Below are 20,196 nucleotides of genomic sequence, written 5' to 3' on the forward strand. Positions count from 1 at the left end.
TGCGATTTGCCGTTAGAGCTCCGCTGTCTTGATGAGAGGCAGGTGAACTCGAACATGGCAGAGGGCTGAATTCTTGACCCAGGAGTGTCTCTATCTGAGCCGTGGGCTATTGCATTGTCTCGCCGGCTTGATAGAGATCTTCCAGCCATGTTCAGCAGGCTTGACCACACATTAGCCCTTGTTACCTGTTTCGACATGGGAGCAGGTGAATTCCGCTGCAAACTGGATTTTGCATTTGTGTCCTAAAAGGGTTGCAGTCAGTAGACCTGATAAATATTACTCTTAAAATCTTTTTGAGGAATTTTTTCCTTAATATGTTTTTGTGGGTTTTTGTTGTTGCTGTGTATATTTAGGGTAGGTTACATTTATAAGGACCATAAAAGGAAATTGTGTTGAAAGTGTTGTGTTTTCAACATTCAATCGATTTTTCTAAGTACTTTTAGTAATCATGATGTATCAAAATTATGGAAATGTTCATATTGTTATGGTTTAAAATAACAGAGTCAGATTTTTATTTATGCACTACAACAGTAAAACATGAATGTTTGCCTTCAGAAGTTATAATGATGCTTTCGTTTCCCAGAATTGGGTAAAATGAATGTTAGTTAAAAAAAATTCAGTTGTAAAATATATGCAAAACAGATGCAATGTTTGCATTCTGTAAACTGTGTAAAGTGCTATAAAAACAAACTTAAATTGAAACTTGAGTATCTTAAATTTAATATCTTTAATTTAATACTTTTAACAAGCTTATTTTCGTGGTTAAACAACACAGTACTTATGTTTTTTTGTGAATTTAATATTTAATAAAGATTCAAAATATGATTTTGGTATTTTATTAGTCTTTCACACTAACTTCATATTTGTCCATATTTTGTTATTTAAATTTTTGTCTTAAATCATCATTTCTTTATGTTTGTCACTGAATTATGCAAATATCTAACCAATAAAAAGTATTAAAAAGCACTTGTCAACTTTGACAACTCATTATTTAATTATTAGAAAAGTACAGTTCTAAACAAGGTTTTCGGAAGTACACAGACGAAGGATTGTGTATAATGCTGCATCAATCAAGACTATATGATCATTTTCTTGTATGGCTGAAATAGTTTAAACCTTAATTGTAGTATAAGCTTACGTAAAAAGCTGGTCAATTCTGAGACAGGAAAGTAATGGAATGGTAAACGATATGAATATGAACAATAATTCATAAATGATCCAGTCAAAATATATTTTGACACTATATATTTTACTGACTTTCTATTATTACACTATCCCCGTTGGAATGCTTGATTCTGATTGACCAGTTACGACATTTGCAGTTTCGTTATGTAAAGGATTGTTTATAGTCAGCCAGTTATTATTGCAGAAATAAGCCCTGACAGTGTGATCAGAACCCGAGGGTCTTGTATCACACTGAAGGGGTTTATTTCGCGATAACAGCTGGTTGCGTGTACATTATTAGTTTTAATTTGAGGTTTAAAACAAAATTGTTGGTCATAGATGTTACAGTAATTGTCCAATTTTATGGTGTGAAAACACTGCACAGTTTTGAAATTATGCTAGACGGACCGACGGTACAAACTATTTCCGCATCTGTCTACGTCAGCAGAGAAGGTAATAAAGGGTAACGCGGATATGAAACTTTTGACAGGCGACTAAACGCCCCCGGTCCACTGTTTAGAAAGGCCATTTTCACAGGATTTAGAAGCAGTTTGGAAACATTTGAGATATTGTAAGTACTCAGCTGAAATTTATATAACATTGGCCTAGTGGTTTTTGGATATTTCACTGCAAAATTCTTACAAACTCTTTCTTTAAGAGACATATTTATAATTTATTTTTGTGTAATATTACACTGCCCCTCTCAAAATGATTTGAAGCATTCGGGTTACAGGGAGTAATTAGTTTTGAGCGGTTGTTATTTGTCGCGACTGGCCAATCAGAATCAAGCATTCAAATGAGCCGTCCAATAAGTAAGGGATAATGTACAGGCAGCCCGTTGTTATTGCAGAAATAAGCCCCAACAGTATTATCAGGACTGGGGCTTATTTCATGATAACAGCCGGCATTATTCAGTTTATGACATGGCTACCTGGCACAAAAAAACTAGACATGAAATGTGAATTTGAAATATTTATTAGCTCATTGTACCGAATGTTGACTTTCCGCAAGGAAAAGGTTTTAGTGTGAGAAACAAATTTCACGAAAAGGCAATTTGGTTTCATCATTTGTTAAAATTATGTCATATTATGTCTATATTAATAGCACAATTAAATATAAATATGTCTTTAAATAACATATGTGACATTTTATTTACAAATGATGAAACCAAATTGCCTGTGTGTGACATTTGAACGTCCTTTCTTACCTTAAAATCGAATGTATGTGGCTTTTCCTCACAGAAAGGTCTGCATTCGGTAAAAATGAACTGTTAAATTCTGCTTAATTCTGCGATAACAACACTACCTGTACATTATCCCTTACTTATCGTTTTGCAAGTGTATAGATGAACAACTACAACTTATACAACTGGAAAAAAAGACATGAGCAGCCAGACACGTGTACCTTATTCTGATGCCCATTTCTTTTGATTAGATTGTTGCATACGGTATTGTTTTTGTAATCTTCTATTGCTTGGCTCACCTTTATTCCCTTCCCGATGGAGTGACCCCTGATAAGCACAGTTTTTACATGACCCAACCAGCCATGTCAAGCGCATTTATCATCTTATTCCTCCTGCTTGTTCCATACCAACATTCATCCACCACCCCCAAATCCTAAGCCAGTCTGCAACATAATGTTTCAAAACTCTTTGCCACACAGCAGGCGGGACTCGACAAGTTTCTTTTTTATTTAGCAAAAGAAATGATTGGGCCTTTGGGGCCAAGCTTCAAACCATGGCAATCCTTTTTCATGGAGGAAATTTCCCCCTTTTCATTGTCCTCCTGTAAAGTTGATTTTGAAGTCATAGCAAAGATCACTCTCGTGGAGTCTGGGTCAGACCAATTTGCCACCTGGAGAGGAGGGTAGAGTTGGGGGTGTCCATTTTTAATTGGGGGTCCGCTTGGTACCACGAGACCGCATCCTTTGGGCGCTGTGTCTGTCTTTGTGTTGGGCTCCAGCCACAAGAAATCCCTCACCTCATTAAGAGAGAAAAAAAGATTAATTGACCAGTTCACTAACTTTCAGCCCCAGGACTTGATCAACTTTGTAAAGGAACTCGCCAATTAGACCTTAGCTCAGCATGATCACTTCTTAGACCAGGAGTAATCCTTTTTATTATCATTATTCTGGGCAATCATCTAAGGGGATAAGAATTTGTTCTCCCTTATTTGAGGACACTATAGAGACCTTGAATTGTTGCCAAGTTTCGTCTAATGTCAAAGAATATCTGAGATCACTTCAAAATGAAATGTACACACAGGGGAAAGCCATCACATTAGCAAAAATCATTCAAGTCATTCAAAAGAGAAAGCAATAAAGACCACCAACTTTTTTCAGACCACCATAAAAAACACAGCTGGCACAAAGACTACCTTAACCTGAAACCATGTGAGCTCACTCCAATGTTCACCTCTTCATGTGAACAAACAGGAGGGCATGTTGTGCAAGCAACTTCATACAAGAGAGTTGTTATCGCACCCCAGGTGGCCTAACATATGAATTTAATACAAGTTGTGGTGGTGGCTGGGTCCTGCCTACACACCAGAGAGTTATACATCAGACTAGACCAGGGCAGCAACACAGTAAGCCCATTACAAATTTAACAACCTGGTATCTATAGAAAAACCCCATGTGGTGATCTCCGCCATTTCTCAACAAAAGGCCAGGCCAATTTCCTTTGGTAAACTGCTAGATTGATGTGACACTTTTGGCTCCAATTAACCTTAAAAGTGAACATTCTCCTCCAGCCCCCCTCGCTTTTGAAATGGGCTTTATTTATTTATTTCGCAAAGCATCTTCTATTCATATGGAGAAATCCATTTCCTTACTTTACCTCAACACATTTTTTTCCTCTAGCCTTCGGTGGAACACATTCTGGTGTGTAAACAAGATCCAACATTAACATGAAAAATTCCATTTGATACAACGCTTGGAAATACGTATAGATAAAAATTTTGCCTTCAGTGTGAATATAACATAATAGTATTACCACTGCTGACATTATAATGCCCCCTGAGGTTATTAATGTTTTAGGAAATGGGATAGTCTTAATCCTGTGAATCAAAAGTTAAAGGGATAGTTAACCCAAAAATGAAAATTCCGTCATCATTTACTCGCCGTCAGATTGTTCCAAACCTGTATAATTTTCTTTGTTCTGCTGAACACTAAGGAAGATATTTGGAAGGATGTCAATATACAAACAGATCATCCCCGTTGACTAGTATAGTATTTATTTTCCCTACTATGGCAGTAAATGGGGGATGAGATCTGATAAGCAGGGGTGCCGCCAGAAATTCTGGGCCCTATGGAAACCAAAATTTCTGGGCCCCCTACAAATAGGAATATAAAAAGGGGGTCTGCTCTTCTGGGCCCTAAATCAGCCTGGGCCCTTAGAATCGTCCTAACCTTCCACCCCTTTATGGCGCCCATGCTGATATGATACTGCAAACAGCACTAATATTTTAGTTTAGTGTATATAGTATATCATCGCTATCCTTCTGAAACCTTGTATGTGCAAAATTGCTGTTTTTAGGAAATGGAACAAACACTGTACTTTTTTTAATGATTGCACACTGTTTTGTCAAAGTTGACAAGCAATTTTTAATACTTTTTATTGGCGAGATATTTGCAAACCCAGTGACAAACATCAAAGGCGAGTAATAATATGATGGACAATTGCACCAAATATCAGCTATTGTGTGAGAATGTAAAATAAACATTAGAAATGTCAAATGTAACAAATGCATTACAATTGTTATTAACAATTGGCCGAGTCAAAGTTTAGACTCTCAGTCAAGTGGTTGGGCATACCAAAATGGCCACTCAAGATGTCAGTGACTTGTTTCCTTTAGCTCCTGATGCTTTTAAATTCCAAGGGCAGTCCAGAGACATAAAGAGATCCGAGGTCAGAAGCCCAGTTGAAGGGTGACAATAGGACCTGGTGGTGATATCAGGGCAGGCATTTGTTCCGTTAAAATTGTATAAGATTATATGAATACAGTAATAGTGTTTTAAAAACCTTAAACAGACAAAATGTAAAGATAATGAACTATATTACAATACATTTTTATATTGTTATTAAATAGATATAAAAAATAATAATTATAATAATAAATTATATTTTATTCATTTTATTTATACATTTTGGGCCAGATTTACTGAACAGGGCAAAATAGCGTGAGAGCGCAATAAAAGAAACGCAAATTGGAGTGGAAATTCCTGTGGGTGATTTACTAACAAGGCACATTAAAAAACACAGGTGCAATATCTCAGTCCCATAATGACCAACACAATCTACCAAGAGCAGTGCAAATTAGTGCAGGGTTTAAGACATGCTTTTTGGCTGTTAAATAAAGCCAGTACAATGAAAATCACATTTGTAAAGGTGATTTACACTAAGTAAATCACGTTGAGTGAATTATTTAAATACCCTCCTCCTATAAAGTTTGTGTCTGGAGACGAAACTCCTACAAATGCATATGCAATAAGGTCAGTTGCAAAGAAAACTTTGCCCATGCCTTTTCAGCTCTAATTTTCATTGCGTGTATTTAGCAAATACAGACAGGAGTTTTTTTAAGCCAAAAGAGGCGTTTGCGCTGCCGCAAGCTGTAATTCTGGCCCTTTGTCTTATTTTTTGATGTTGCTTGAGATTTATCAAAACTTGAGGCCACCTAGCCTCATATCATTTGCCTCTCATAACGTACTGCTTTTACAACATCTTGCTCGCATCGTAGCCATGTCCGGTGCTTTGGTAAATAGGCCTCTGTCATTTGGCAGTGGGTGATGGCTTTGTAACTCTGGGCGGTGAGATGTCACATTCAGCAGTGTGCCAGGAATATGGTGCTGCCAGCACCTTTCATTTCGGAAGAAGATTATGTGGCTAATAGCAGGCCTACTTCTAATAGACTGCATCTGCAGCACACACACACACCAAGTGCATTACACTTTAAAACATGCACACATTATATGCTTGTAGGAAAACAGAAGACAGCAAATCGTCATCTAAGAATTAAAAGGCATCTTACATTTTGATCAAAATTGAGTTATTCACATAGTCTTATTCTATGGAAACCTATTTAATGGCATATGTTTTTTTAGATGTGCATTTTAGGACCATTTTTAAGAAAACAAAAAGGTTCTGTCCACAAAATCGAATTATAATTTGGTGCTGTATGCTTCTATCTGCAAGAGCCAATCAGCACTTTGAATGCACACAAGAGGACCAATCAGGATCAGCTTTCTTTGTCACCGGACTGTTCAGTAACAGGGGAATATCTGAGGAAACAGTGCAACACTAAACAATGTTTAAAAGAAACCTCAAGGTCGACTATTTTATTGATACTCTTGTCAACGAGAGCATGCAGCTCAAACGACAGTATTTTTGTTTTGTTTTCGGTTTTATTGTGGAGATTCATTTTTTATATTTATAGACACTAGTCAGTAGCGCTAGCTTCCTGTGGTAATATAGACTCTCATAATGCAGTTGATGCGGCAAATAGTCAACAATGTCAAGAGTCTTGATTACGACAATAAACATTCTGTTTTTGCAGATATACTCGTCTTTAAAAAGTAATTTGATCTGTCCCACCTTCTGTGGATAAAACATGGATACAACAATTGTACGGCCTTTTATGCTTAACTAGAACAAGAATAAAGCATCCTAAAATATGAAATAAGTTTCATAAAAACGTGTAAATGTACCTTTTTTTTACACATTATTTTCATGTTTTAGCAAAAGTAAGTAAATTGTTTTTGTTGCTTGAAAATGTATAGAGGAAATGCATCGACGTCACTTTCCCACGTGAACACACAGGGACACGCTCCCCTTGAGCACCGGGACACGTTCCCCTGAGTGATAAAACAGAGTGGCAAAATGGCTGAGGAGGAAAGGAGAAACACAGAAACCGGGACTAAAACACAAATTTTTTGCTGAAATTACAAGCAGCTGGACTCAACGGTTACGGCCACTTACACTTACGGCTTCACTGCGACTTACAGAGGAATCAGATTTTCCTGGACACTGAAATGTTGCGCGGAATTGTGCTTCCTGATATGTAAGCAGTCATTTTGCTGAATGTTTTGCCACCCAGGAGGTTTAATGAATGTTTTGCAGATAGAACCTTATAATTCTAAACCGAAAGCGATTCAGAAGGTTCTATCTGCGTATGACCTGTTCCAAAAAAAACCATTTACAAATCTCAGAAAATGTTGATATTGTACATTTGGAATACATTCAGGTTCTTTGTCTTTTTCACGTATATAAGAGATTTGTTCCTCATATCAGTTTTGCAGAAACTTTAAAACTCAATACCTCAAATCTACTCAGACCGCAGATAGAACTTTATAATTCCAAGGCGACGATATGTCATTTCCACTCACTACAGAAGTTCATGGACACCAATGAACCTTGTTAAAGCTGCTCCTGGTTGGGGTAGACTATCTTGCCCTCTTACAGTTTAGATCGGTTCTCTTGAGTAAACTAGCATTGGGTGATGTTTCATCCTCCAATTAACCTTCAATTATATACATGCATTTTGTTGTGTATGTTATTTCTATTTCACTATCGCTTAACTGCCATGTAAATAACATGCTATACGATTTTGCAGTGAATTTCTTTTGTTTATGTTGTAGGGCGAGCGATTTAATAATGTGAAAATGATGAATACCATGTTTCTGTGAAAACAATGCATGTGTTATCAGTCGCGTGACATCAGATTATTTGACATTTTGTCATTTTTAAATATTTTTTTCAATCCATCAAATTCACATAATAATCATGAGATGATTTGTCTTGCCATTTGACTCTTTGTCAGTTTAATCAATGGTCTCATGTGAGAATAAAGATGTTTTATTGTGGATTACATGGATTACGATCATCTATTTCAAAGCCACGTCCTCCTTTTCACATCATTCCCTCCCATTTTCCGCTGGTTCATTCAAAGGGCACCCGGGCTGAGTCTCTTCATGCAAGAATTTTCTTCATTTCGACCGATTCTGACAATCCAAAGCTCTGGGCACTCTCTCTCTCTGTCTGTCTCTCTCACCTCCCTCCCCCACAACCATACAGTCTACCCCGGCCAGTCTTTCATCCCTTCCTGAACGGTGTGAAAGGTGTTTTACCCATTACCCGCACTGTCATTTGAAGCTGTGCTAAAAGTGGAATGACAGATGTGAAGGGTAAAGGTTTATTTTGGAAGAGCAGAGGTGCCCGAAATTAGGGTAAATATTTTGCCAGCCTTTTTGTGCAATGCTAAACATGAAATGTGATGCCACAAGCGGAGGGTTTATTTTTTAAGCTGATTATTTTTGCATGAACGAATTGGAATGCGCTTAAAACAAAGGTCATTCAATCTAACTATTAGATTATAGCTCATCACAAAATATGAAATTACTCGAAGAGTGCATTTTCTGTCATGTAAGGTACAACCACACAGGACATGTCTGCTTGCTGGAATGCACCCACACAGATTTTAGCCCTACACTGTATATCTTCGTAAATACTTAAATTATACAATCTGGTGATACTGTACGCGTAGCATTCAGACGCTCGGGCAGAGAATGTAAAATACTACCCAGAAGGCTGTACGTTACTGTAAAAGTTGGCTTCTGTTGTCATTTGCCAGTGACCGAATAAGGACCTCAGCAGAGAAGCGATAAATATTTAAAGGTATATGTTTTCCATGGTCTGAACTGTAATGTACAGCTAGAAGTGCTGAGGTTATGTGGTGGTTAAACTGAGGCAGGAGTCTTCGCCGCAGAGAGCTTCGATGCGATCGGTATGCATTATTAAAATCCTCTGGTCAGAACAAACTCTCATCCTGTCAGATGAAGAAGGAAACCAGTGATGCATCTGACTTCGGTTTGAACTCTCTCAGAGGGTACAAACCATTACAGGTTCAATAGTTCCTGCATTTGTCTCATACGCCGTCGATTTTTCTCCTGCGACGGTCCGTTACAAGCAGCCCTTAACCTGGATGGGTTTCGGCTGAACTCTGTGTGAATTAGTGCGTTCGGAACAAAGGAGAAAGAAGTCAGCATGCGTGATTCTCTGCTTTCATTATTAAATATCTTAACAAAGATGGAGGGTTGAAACTGAGCACATTACCTCTGCTCTTAAGAGTTCAGATTTCTTATTTATAAACTGGATCTTTATGCAGCCACTAAAATGTAAAAGCACATACATTTGACGCATGAAGTTTGTCAAAGTGTGAAAATGAGGCAGAACCTCTTTGCTTAACCCTTGTTGGTAGATGCTGTAACTACATCATTTGAGCGATTTGAAAATTTAAAATCTTTCAACGTATTTACAGTATAACTATTTATATTGTGCACTTAAGACTTCTACTCACCCACAGATTTCAGCACATAAATTATGATCTCCCTTCTTCCAAAATGTGTACTGAAGAGTATGCTGTTTATTTAATCATTACAAGATCCTCCAGCTATGTCATAATATTTACACTTAGACATGCAAGGTGCTTTCCATCCTCCTTTGCATGTGCTTTCTAGACCTGTCTCTATACCTTATGCGCCTCCAAGATCAGTGTCACAATAGAGCTTTAAACCTATTATAAGTCCAGATTTAAAGAGACCATTTAATTCATGGCATGAACTTTGCAATCAAAAGGAACGTTTTGGCAGCACGCTATAACAGCAGAAGGATTCCCTGTAGGAAAGAAAAAGTGGGGGCATTCAGCATATTAAAAGCCTGCTCTTAGTGCACACTGGCAGCCCAGTGCACCCGGAACAGCACACAACATTAACTTGGGAACTTAATGTTCATGATATCATTTCTGTATGCAGTGCGGGTCGTTGCACATTTTAATGGCAGACAGACTTAGATATTATTGGAAGTGACATTTTTCTTCTCTCCGCTGTCATCCATTTTTAATTCTTCTTCTGTTTGCAACTTGCAAGTCACCCTCACTTGTAAGTAGAATGAGAAGGCTGGAAAAAATGTGTTTACAATAAGTGGGCGTTTTATAAAATGAAAATTTTAAAGTTGAAAACTCGAAGATTAAAAATGCTGTCATTTACTTAGGCTTGTTTTGTTCCAACAAGACTTTACGGTTTTGGTTTCACAAATCATAAACACAACTACTTCATTTTTAGATACTCCTAATAAGGTATTTTCCATATACACTACCAGTCAAACGTTTGGAAACACTTAATCTTTCTTTATTTCAATTTCTTCCACCTTTCCAATCCTATAGACGGTAGATAGTACTACAATTGTTACAGTGGGATTCATGTTGCAAATGAAAACATCTTAATGAAACAAAAACAATGCAACATTTTAGCATCTTTAAAGTTCCACCCCTTGACTAGAATTAGCTAAATCATTCTCATTTTTGACACGACATAGATAGTAGTTGGTTAGTCAAATAAATCGGAACAAGTATGTTTTGAGCTGTTTTTTAAAAGTTGTGAAGGATGCTGCAGTTTGGGTGGAGGCTCGTAGTTCATTCCACCACAGGGGAACCGAATGAGTAAAGCTTTTTGCAAGCAATTCGGTGCCTTGCTGTGATGGAACCACCAGGCTTCAGTCATTTTCAGACCAAAGATGACGGGAGGGGATGTAGACCTGGAGCACTGAGTTAAGGAAAAGGGGCGAATTTGCCGTTATCGTTCTGAAGCCCAGTGTCAGCGATTTAAACTTGATGTGGGCGGCAACTGGCAGCCAGTGAAGGGAAATCAGGAGGGGTGTTACATGGCTGATTGACGTGCAGCTGCATTCTGGATCATTTGCAAGGACTTGACTGCGTTGTTTGGAAGGCCGGCCATTAGAGAATTGCAGAGGAAAATTCATATCAATAATACCATTTTGGAAACACATTAAGGTGAATAAATCATGACAGAATTTCCATGTTTGGGGAAACAGTCCCTTGAACAAATGTACAGTACATTAGCAAATGTTCTTCTTTGCACATTTGATAAATGCTTCTTTAGTGTGTAAATATATATGTGCACAATAAGACTCTGTCAAAAGAGGCTAAAAACAAGTTTTAGAAAAGTAGAACAGCAGACAAAGAAGTAAACCATAGAAACCAAGACGGTACAAACATGCCAGACTCCACAACTCAAAAACCTCTGAATCAGACGAAACGTCGACTCACATTTTAGTTCATCTGTACGAAAACCGCTCCCATACACAAAGAAAACTCACATAAATACAAATCAGCAAACAAAATGTTGCTACGGTCATGTTATACATTAATGTGCATGCCCAAAAAAATCTACAAATCAAAGCTGGCATTTGTAATTCTTATAACACGAGCGCTTGGCCTTGTAGGACACAGCTGAGGATGCCCTGCTTCTAGTGTCCTCGCCTGGTGAACAGTCAGGGCGAGGTTATACAGCGCCGCTAAACCCTCAGACTCTGCTTGGTGGGTCAACGTCAATCAGTCTAACATTAGCTGACACACTGGTGAGGGTGGTGACAGGGCAAGGTTACGTGTCACCCAGTGCTCCGAGGGACCGCAGTGTCCATTATGCCCTGTGAACTTGCCCCTAGGATACAGAGACCACGCAACTGAGGCTCTGTGGGTGCTGTGGGGCTAAACAAAGCTATGCCAACCCTTGTAGCAGATCCTCTGGACAGTTGAAGTCAGTGGATAACTTCTCCATGACCCCGAGGACGCCCACGTCGCCGCCAGCACCGCTTCACATATTCAACGGGGACCAAATGCAGAGAGTTTAATTTGACAAAGAGAACATGATCTTCAGAACTCTCATCCTGGCCCTTAACCCTTTCAATGGTTTCTATGTCAACACCATTAACCTTGGGCCTTGAAGTACACTTGTCAATCAAATTGATGCCTCATGCAGTGTTCTTGAGGGAACGGGTGGCTGTCTGAACAATTATGTCTTCTCAAATTGTAGAATTCAGATTCTTTTTACCGCTCAATAACCATTAATGTGTGTTTATTACTATTTGTGTTCATTTCTGCGTATGAATACTTATAAACAGAAAGATGCAAAGTATGGAAAGTCACAGAGCTTAAATGGAAGTCGAATGCTGAGAAATGGTGTAGTAATCCCATACATCTCCTCAGAAACCAAAATAGCCTACATCAAAATACAAAATCTTAATGTGCACTCCAAAAATCTGAGGCTGGGGCACCAGAAATAAAACGTAAAACATGATCTCATTCCAAAAACATAACTATTTTAAAATGTGGCTACTTTTGGCTAATTCATATGAATTTGTACAATATTCATCAGACATTTTAGTACAATTTGCTTCCATGCCAATGAAGTTAGGCTTAGGGGCGGAGTTAGGGGTGGGCTTTCAGTATTGCTTTTTTCCAGTAATTAATATGTTTTTAAGTAGTGATTGCTGCAGCCTGGAGAACGGCAGGTGGAAGGAGATAATGGCGCAAACTGCAAGTGGGAGGGGCTTAGGCCGCAAGTAGGCTGGATTTTCATGCTGTGATTAAGGGTGGCAGGAGGTAGAGACAGTAATGAAAACACTATTAAAAATTACATTTTCATCGCAGTTTAAAGTTTTGTTTAATCACAAATGCATCAAATGAATATACAATAAAACTAAATCGAAACGAAAAGTTTTTTTATGAGCATAGCACAATTTAATAACCGGAAGTTCAATGCAACATGAAGTTACGGCCAGCATGGAATAATGTAAATTTAAACAAATAAACACTCAGCAATGGAAATGTCTCTACAATGATATAAAAGCAGTAATTATGTATATTCTTGTATTTTAATGTCAGAAACCACAATTTCTCTAAACTGCTGCGAGCACTGCAGTTTCTATATATGTTACCAATTATTAAAATGATCATTCACTGCTGTTCTGATATTTTGTGCAACCATCAGATTTTGCTGCCCTGTCACGTGAGTTAGGGCTTGGTTTGGGGGAGGGGTTAGTATTGGATTTTTTTTACAAAATACAAAATATTCCAAGCCACCAACTGTTGTATGTGGATATTGATATTTGTCCAGCAGGGGACAGTAAGGCATTGTGTATGGGGCATTGATAAAGGCTGTGAAGGAGCGACGTGTGTTGCAGTGAATGCTTTTGTGTGCATGTCTGAAGGTGTGATGGGTCCTCAATAAAGTGACCATCGAGAATTATGGCCTTCTCTGAGTCTTATTTTTGTTAGTATACCAAGATACTACACCAACTGTGGATAATGAACCAATATTACAACAGACAACATTAAATAAACCAATCAAAATCCAGGTTTGGATTTAAGTCCCACCCCATTGCGGTTCACCCCCCATCTGCACCTCGCTCTGAGCTCCGTTTTTTTGTACTCTTTTTGTACGATTCACAGAATTCATACAAATAAGCCAGCTTGTAAAATAGCTACGAATTCCCTGTTTTTTTCATGCTATTTTACATCCACAATTTGCAGTTTATTTCTGTAATTTACCATTTAAAAAAATATATGACAATAATGTCAAATACAACAGTACAATTCTGTAAAATTAAAGCTTCTTTACCTGTGAATTTGAACATTGCAATAAAAAAACTATGAAAAAAAAATGTTTAAACACATAAAACTAGAAAAATGTCTGCAAACACAACAAAAGAGCAAGCTCTAAGCAACAAAACCTGTGGGTGAGGGGTTTAGGTAGACTTCTTACAGTAAAAGAAGAACATTCACACTGCAGCAAGCCCTATACACAAGTCTATTCCCTCTGAAAGTGTTTAGTCTATTGTGCAGGCTTTAATCTTCCTTTGGATATTATGTGATGGATCGTGCGGAGAAGCTTCCTCAGAGTTACGAATCACATTCACCTGGGTAGCTGACGTTTAATCAATAAACTCCTGACCTGTTGCCATAACCTAGAGCCACGAGGATTAATTTTGTTTCCCCACACTGCCTCCGTTGACCCCCCACAGACATAACGCCTGGCCTCACGCTGATGGGCAAATCACCTGTAGCAGCAACACAGACGGAGACATGCCGAGAGCATAAACAAACAACACATGAAGCGCAATTTCCCCCCTTAAATATATCCGGGTTTTTTTGTCAGAATACATTTTTTTGTATTTCTTTATCTGATATCTGATGTGAAATGTCTGAGGTTCTGTGAGTCTGTTAATGGAGATTTAAGGTTAGTCATAATAAGTTATAAACTATCTGTCAAATTTACATTCATCATTGTGCAGTACTGTCAACAATATTTGTCTATTGCCCTTATATTTCACTACACTACAGTGCCTGTAGAGAACAATCCATCATGAGCTGATGGTAAATATTATCTATAAATTCGAAGTACTATGCTGCCACCTAGAGTTGGAAACAGGATAAAATTGACCGAAATTAGAACAGGCACACCAACACTATATATTTCAAATAAAGGTTAGCATAAAACTGTGTCTTTGTTTTTTTTCCCCTAATGTGTTTCGTTTTGGTTCTATAAGGCTTATCCCTAAATGGCTTATTTGCAACGCAAATTAATTTTTACAGGGTTTAAAAAAAGAAAAGTGCTGAATCTTCCTTTTCAAGTTTCTAGAGTTTGTTTCTTATGTCATCATACTGTATGTCATTACAGTAGCCTACTTAATATTCCACACAATGTCATTTGTATACTGTTACTGCATATTGATCATCATTAGCATTTTTATGCATAGCTATGAATATATCTATACAAAAAACAGCACTTCTATACATATCAAGATTCTGTTGCTCTCTTGGCATATTATTCACAAATGATCTATTGTTATATTGTATCTGGCCGACCTCTCTCTCTCCCATCTCTCTCTCTCTCTGCATCTCTCTCAGTTTTTGTTCTCTCTGTCAGTTTGACAAGCTGCTCAGCGGCCCAGAAACACAGCATGTTATGCCACTCTGTTGCACCGTGTTCAGAGTCGCACCCTGCATTTGAATGTGATGTAAATGATATGATGTGCTACACTGTGCTAATTTTCGTTTTGTCACATTTGGACATGCTCCCTCTTCAGGGAGGTTTATGCAAAGTATTGGATTTGCAGATATTGTAAAGAGGATAATAAAGGTGTCTATCTGTTATCCACTGACTTTAAGTGACACAAAGAACCAACTTAAAAATCAATACATTTTTTGAGAAACTACTCTTTATAGAATGTATTCTTGGCAACCAGATTTTTTTTTTCCAGGTCAGAAGGAAGTGTTGAAACTCACAGTGCATTCATGTTAAAATAGGTCAGCTGTACTAAAGTGGCTTCCTTCATTGCCGCAATGTACCATATGGAGTCAACCGAAGGTCAGGCTATTGCTCATTTTAAGAGGGCACAGGAGGACATAAATTGTGCGTGTTTGTGTATGTTGGTGAACTGTTTACGTGACGTAAATATATCACAGTTTTTACTATTTATTTACAGCTTAAACCCATTTCCTTTGCAGCTATTTATGTAACCTGGGGTCAGCTACATGTCAGCAGTTCATTCAAGTTAGGAGTGTAAAATATGCAAAGCTTCAATTAGCTCAAGCTCCGCTGAAGTCTTCATACACATGCTAAGATATGAATGAGTTGAACTGTCAAAGGACATTTGGTGACAGTCGGTTTTTGCTAAGGAACGAAGGTCAATAAGCTCCGTGCAGGGAAACAATACAGATATGATGGATCTTTCAGGGCGTGAAATTGGAGACTAGCACTGACCCAGATAACAGCTTGTACACTCATCAGATCATGTCGTCTGTGTAATCTGCTACTGAGAGTGCACATATGCCCAGTTCTTGGAAGGATTGCTCTGGGAAGGTTAACTGTAGTGTTGGGCGTGAAAAGCAGATTCTGTTATCATTGACCATTGGGGGTGATGTCTAGCAGTTATATAATTACTTACAGGCCTGAAGATGAAAATTTAATTTTGTATTTAAATATTTTTAGTGTTACATAAATTCAAAACTCTGTTGTCCGTGTCATGTCCAAAAACTCTCATCCAAAAATCTTGTGTTGCCTGCAAAGCTGATGGTACAGTTTGGAAGTGTCAGTAAATAAACCAAGTATATTCATTTAACCATCGCAACTTGATGATCTACATTTACATTTAGTCATTTGGCAGACGCTTTTGTCCAAAGCGACTTACAGTGCACTTATTACAGGGACAATCCCCCTGGAGCAACATGGAGTAAAGTGTCTTGCTCAAGGACACACTAACATTAACATTAATGCACATTTTCTTTTATAAATATTAGTAAAAATCATTAATTTCAAACATATTGTACTGCACATGCACATATTTGCTTGTATTTATATGTATAATACACAGGATAACTCCCACAGAAGTGCAGATATATTTGTCTTGTGAGACTACATGTTCATTATATTAAAACCTGAATATACCACACATTAAAGAAACACATTATAGGAAATAAGTTCATAAAAAATCGACTAATATAATCTATTTTTATGTCAACTATATTACAAAACTGTTACCTCTTATCCCAAGTCACAAGTAGCTTGTATTACAATGTATGTTGAGTTATACCTGCTTGTCAACAATTATACCAACAAATTAATAAATAAAACTATCACTAAATGTTCAGGTAAACCAGCTTCAAATACAAAGATTATCTTACTCTTCGCTTTCTCAGGGATAACATGTGATCCTGTGGCAAAAAGAGGGTGTTAGTCTGCTTGAACCTTACAAGCAGAAAGCAAAGCATAGAGCGAACTGACAAATGTCCCAAGGCTCCTCACATCAGTTTCCCAATCTGGATCAACTACAGCAGATTCATGAACTGCTGAGACTGAAAGTTGACCTGTGTCACAGGAATGACAGCTTAAGCACACGAATGACATTGCATGCGACACATGGTAACTGAGTCTTGGGCCAGATCATGGACTCCCTCAAGGATTAAAAATAGCATTTTGACAAGGGGTGTGGAACTTTATTAAATAATAGTTTGCAATGCTTTGCATCAGCCTTGACCAAATTTGAAACTTCTGGAGACATAACGCCATCTTGTGGTTAAACGTAAAAGTACTTGTTGCTGGGTAAAATAGTGATTGACAAAGGAACATTTAGTAAGATTATTATTTAAATTAAGATTAAATTGTACACATGTTAATTATATTTAAATACAAGTTGTATCAGCCTATCTAAAGGGGGAAAGTAATCATTATAATTTATTGAAATTGTATATTAGTAAGAGCTATTGTAAATAAAACATGTTGAACAATTTGGAACTGATAACGTGTTTTACACCCATCGTCTTATCTAAGGTAGGCCACGCCCCTTTTCCCCTGCCGTGACACGTCGAGACGCCCGTATTTTCAACCACACTTAACACTGTAAAGCTGTACAGTCCTAAGCATTCACGGTCATGCTTTTTTGGCACTACACCATTCTAATCGGTTATCTGACACAAGATCTTTTCACATAGAAATAAAATGATTTTATGTAACGAGCACAAATCAGCGTGCAAAATGCAAATCATATAAAGAAGTGATTTCAATTACAACAGAGTCTACAATGGAAGATCCGCCCTTTAAACGCACCGATTGGGCAAAGTGTATAATCTAATTGGCCGAAGCGTCTGTCAATCACAAGTGTACTTCTCGCTAGACTAGCGGGTTCGGTTGCGCCTTAAGTTAAACATAACACCTGGCGATATTTTTCTCAGCTACGATGTAGTTGTTTTTATGTCTAGAAAGGTGAGTTAATTCCGATTCAGATGGATATTCAAGAAATGTATTAAAAACCGAAGCTTTAACCGAGCTGATACCATACAACTAACTTTATAAGTAACCGACTTGTGTTTACTGTTCACACATTCGACATTTTTTGTTTAGCTTAATGTGCTCTGTTACCTGTCGCGTTGTGAACACGTGTGATAAATACCGTTAACGTTAACTATGAAAAATAAATAAAACGTGTACTTTGAAGTGAGTCAAACTCAGTTTGTGTAACGGTTCATCAGGTGTGATTGATTATATTTATGCGCATGTAAAAACACTTGACTCAGCAGAGCAAAACTTAACTGAAAGTTACTGAACAATGAAGCATTGTTTTGTTTTGTTTACTTTCTGATTTTTAAACTTTAAGTTAATGTTAGCTGCATATTATACTGTATGGTTATTGTATGTTTTTTTAATGTAGTATTTAATTTTTCTAGACATTTGTCCAGTTGTTGTGATGAGGCGTGGAGATCCTCTCCCACAAGCCTTTCAGGCTCCAGTGGATGTACATGCCAGTGCGGATGGCCAAGTGTACATGTTCAGACATGGAAAAGAAAAACTGGACAACTCATCTGAAGATGAAGAACCCAATGTGATGGAGCTCTGGCCACGAAGCAGAGAGTCATCCTCATGGGAGAGAGAACGAACCGAAGTGCTTTTGCTGGAAAGAGACGTCTCCCATGAGGACAATCTCAACAAACTAGCCCTTCAATATGGATGCAAGGTATTTTGTGTGATATTGGATGATTTTTTTATTTGATTGAATTGACATTTTATTCAGAATATTTGAGCTTTTATTGTTTAAAATGCTCATATTGTAATTTTTAGGTGGCAGACATAAAAAGGGTGAACAACTTTTTTCAAGAGCAGGATATGTATGCACTGAAGTCCATCAAAATTCCTGTAAAGAAGCATGGCTTGCTGACAGAGGCCCCCTTTGAGCTCAGGGACCCTCAGCGAAGACCCTCTAATGATGTTTTATCACCCAGCCAGCATCCGAACGGTGCTGAAACGAGCATCTCGGGCAGACCTCAGGTGCAGGAGTTCACCAACTTTCTTAAAGAAGTGGACAGTGACATTGAACGTCTTATCCAAAGCACAGACCCACCGGAAGAGGTCTTTTCTGGCAGCTCTACGGGATCTAGACGATGGGGATGGAGAAATCATGGCTTGCGGAGCTACGGTGCAGACTGGGGTATTCAGTGGTGGAACGCTCTGGTTGCTATGTTACTTATCGGTATTGTATTACCTATATTTTATGTGGTATATTTCAAAACTCAAGATAGTGGTGAATCTGTAGTGAACAATGAAGTGGTCAATATTTCAGTGCCTACCTCAAACAGTACAATGAGCATGAACCATGGGAATATCCTCTGAAACCACCTTGGGGAAAAGCAAGTATGAGCGTTAGAAATTATTGTGGCTCCTTTATTTTCATGGTATTATGTGTATATGCAAGTTTTTCTTGGGTACTTTGCATAGTATTTGAAGTTGACAAGGTGCATTAGCCAATTTATCCACAATTTTAATGGTAAATGTCATGTGTAGTGAAGGCACAAGAGGCTGTTCATTATTACACGTCACACCTTGTAGCTATTGTAATTGGTTTATTAATGGGTGCTATTTTAATTTAAATTAAAATAGTATAATTTAACAAAATGTATAATGACAGTTTTAATATGTCTTTATATAACATATCTAGGATATGTTCTACTTTTATCATAATAGATTATTTTGCTGTGGTTTTGCCTTTGTATGTCATTTCTTGAATACTTATTTGCAAAGAAATGGAAAACTCCCCAGTGTATGTATACAAACTACAGGAAGATGTTTTGGAATATCAGTCCTGTTTAACTGAATGGCATTTATTAATGCTAACTCAAATCCATATCTATTTGATATTCCCAGCAGAACTTCATTTTTTTAGAAGTTCTATGATGTCAGCAGTGCCAAAGAATGGATGTTTTAAACCTTTGTTTCTGCCCAGTCCTTGAAAGTGCAATAAATGAATATATTTGAAAAGAAAAATGTGAAAGCATTTAATTTGAGATTATTACATCTTTATACATTTTGACCAGTAGATGGAGTCAACAAATCATTTGCGACACCTATTTACCTATATTCGCTGTGTGGTAATGATGTGAGCACTCCTACACAAAATGCATTTTTTATAAAGCCCTAGTTAATAAACAAATATTAAAAACCTACCACACCTGCATAGCAATCAATGGGTGAATAGGACATTGGCCACTGCAATGTTTAACAAACAGTGGTAGGCTGGGATTAATTTACATAGGGTAAAATACAGTGAAGCTATATTAAAGAAAGGCCTCATACGTACATAGAGAGCACAAAGATCTAATGTGAAACTGAAATCATGGCTTTGTAATCACT

General features: G+C 37.6%; 1 protein-coding gene across 2 annotated transcripts in view; it reads left to right on the plus strand.

Moving 5' to 3' along the window:
* Window positions 1–19,822, plus strand: part of lysmd4 (LysM, putative peptidoglycan-binding, domain containing 4) — a 38,227-nt gene extending 18,405 nt beyond the window's left edge. Inside the window, exons 1-3 of one of the 2 annotated variants that reach the window (XM_056766291.1) lie at window positions 17,687–17,778; window positions 18,240–18,526; window positions 18,631–19,822. In XM_056766291.1, coding sequence (XP_056622269.1) covers window positions 18,260–18,526; window positions 18,631–19,179 — 816 coding nt within the window. In that variant the 5' untranslated portion in view covers window positions 17,687–17,778; window positions 18,240–18,259 and the 3' untranslated portion in view covers window positions 19,180–19,822. Of the gene's footprint in view, window positions 1–17,686; window positions 17,779–18,239; window positions 18,527–18,630 lie in introns of those variants that run through there. The other variant, XM_056766289.1, reaches the window with a different exon arrangement.
* Window positions 19,823–20,196: the final 374 nt, after the last annotated feature.

This window comes from Triplophysa dalaica, chromosome 14 (assembly GCF_015846415.1).
Source record: "Triplophysa dalaica isolate WHDGS20190420 chromosome 14, ASM1584641v1, whole genome shotgun sequence".
In the NCBI taxonomy this organism is placed as follows: Eukaryota; Metazoa; Chordata; class Actinopteri; order Cypriniformes; family Nemacheilidae; genus Triplophysa; species Triplophysa dalaica.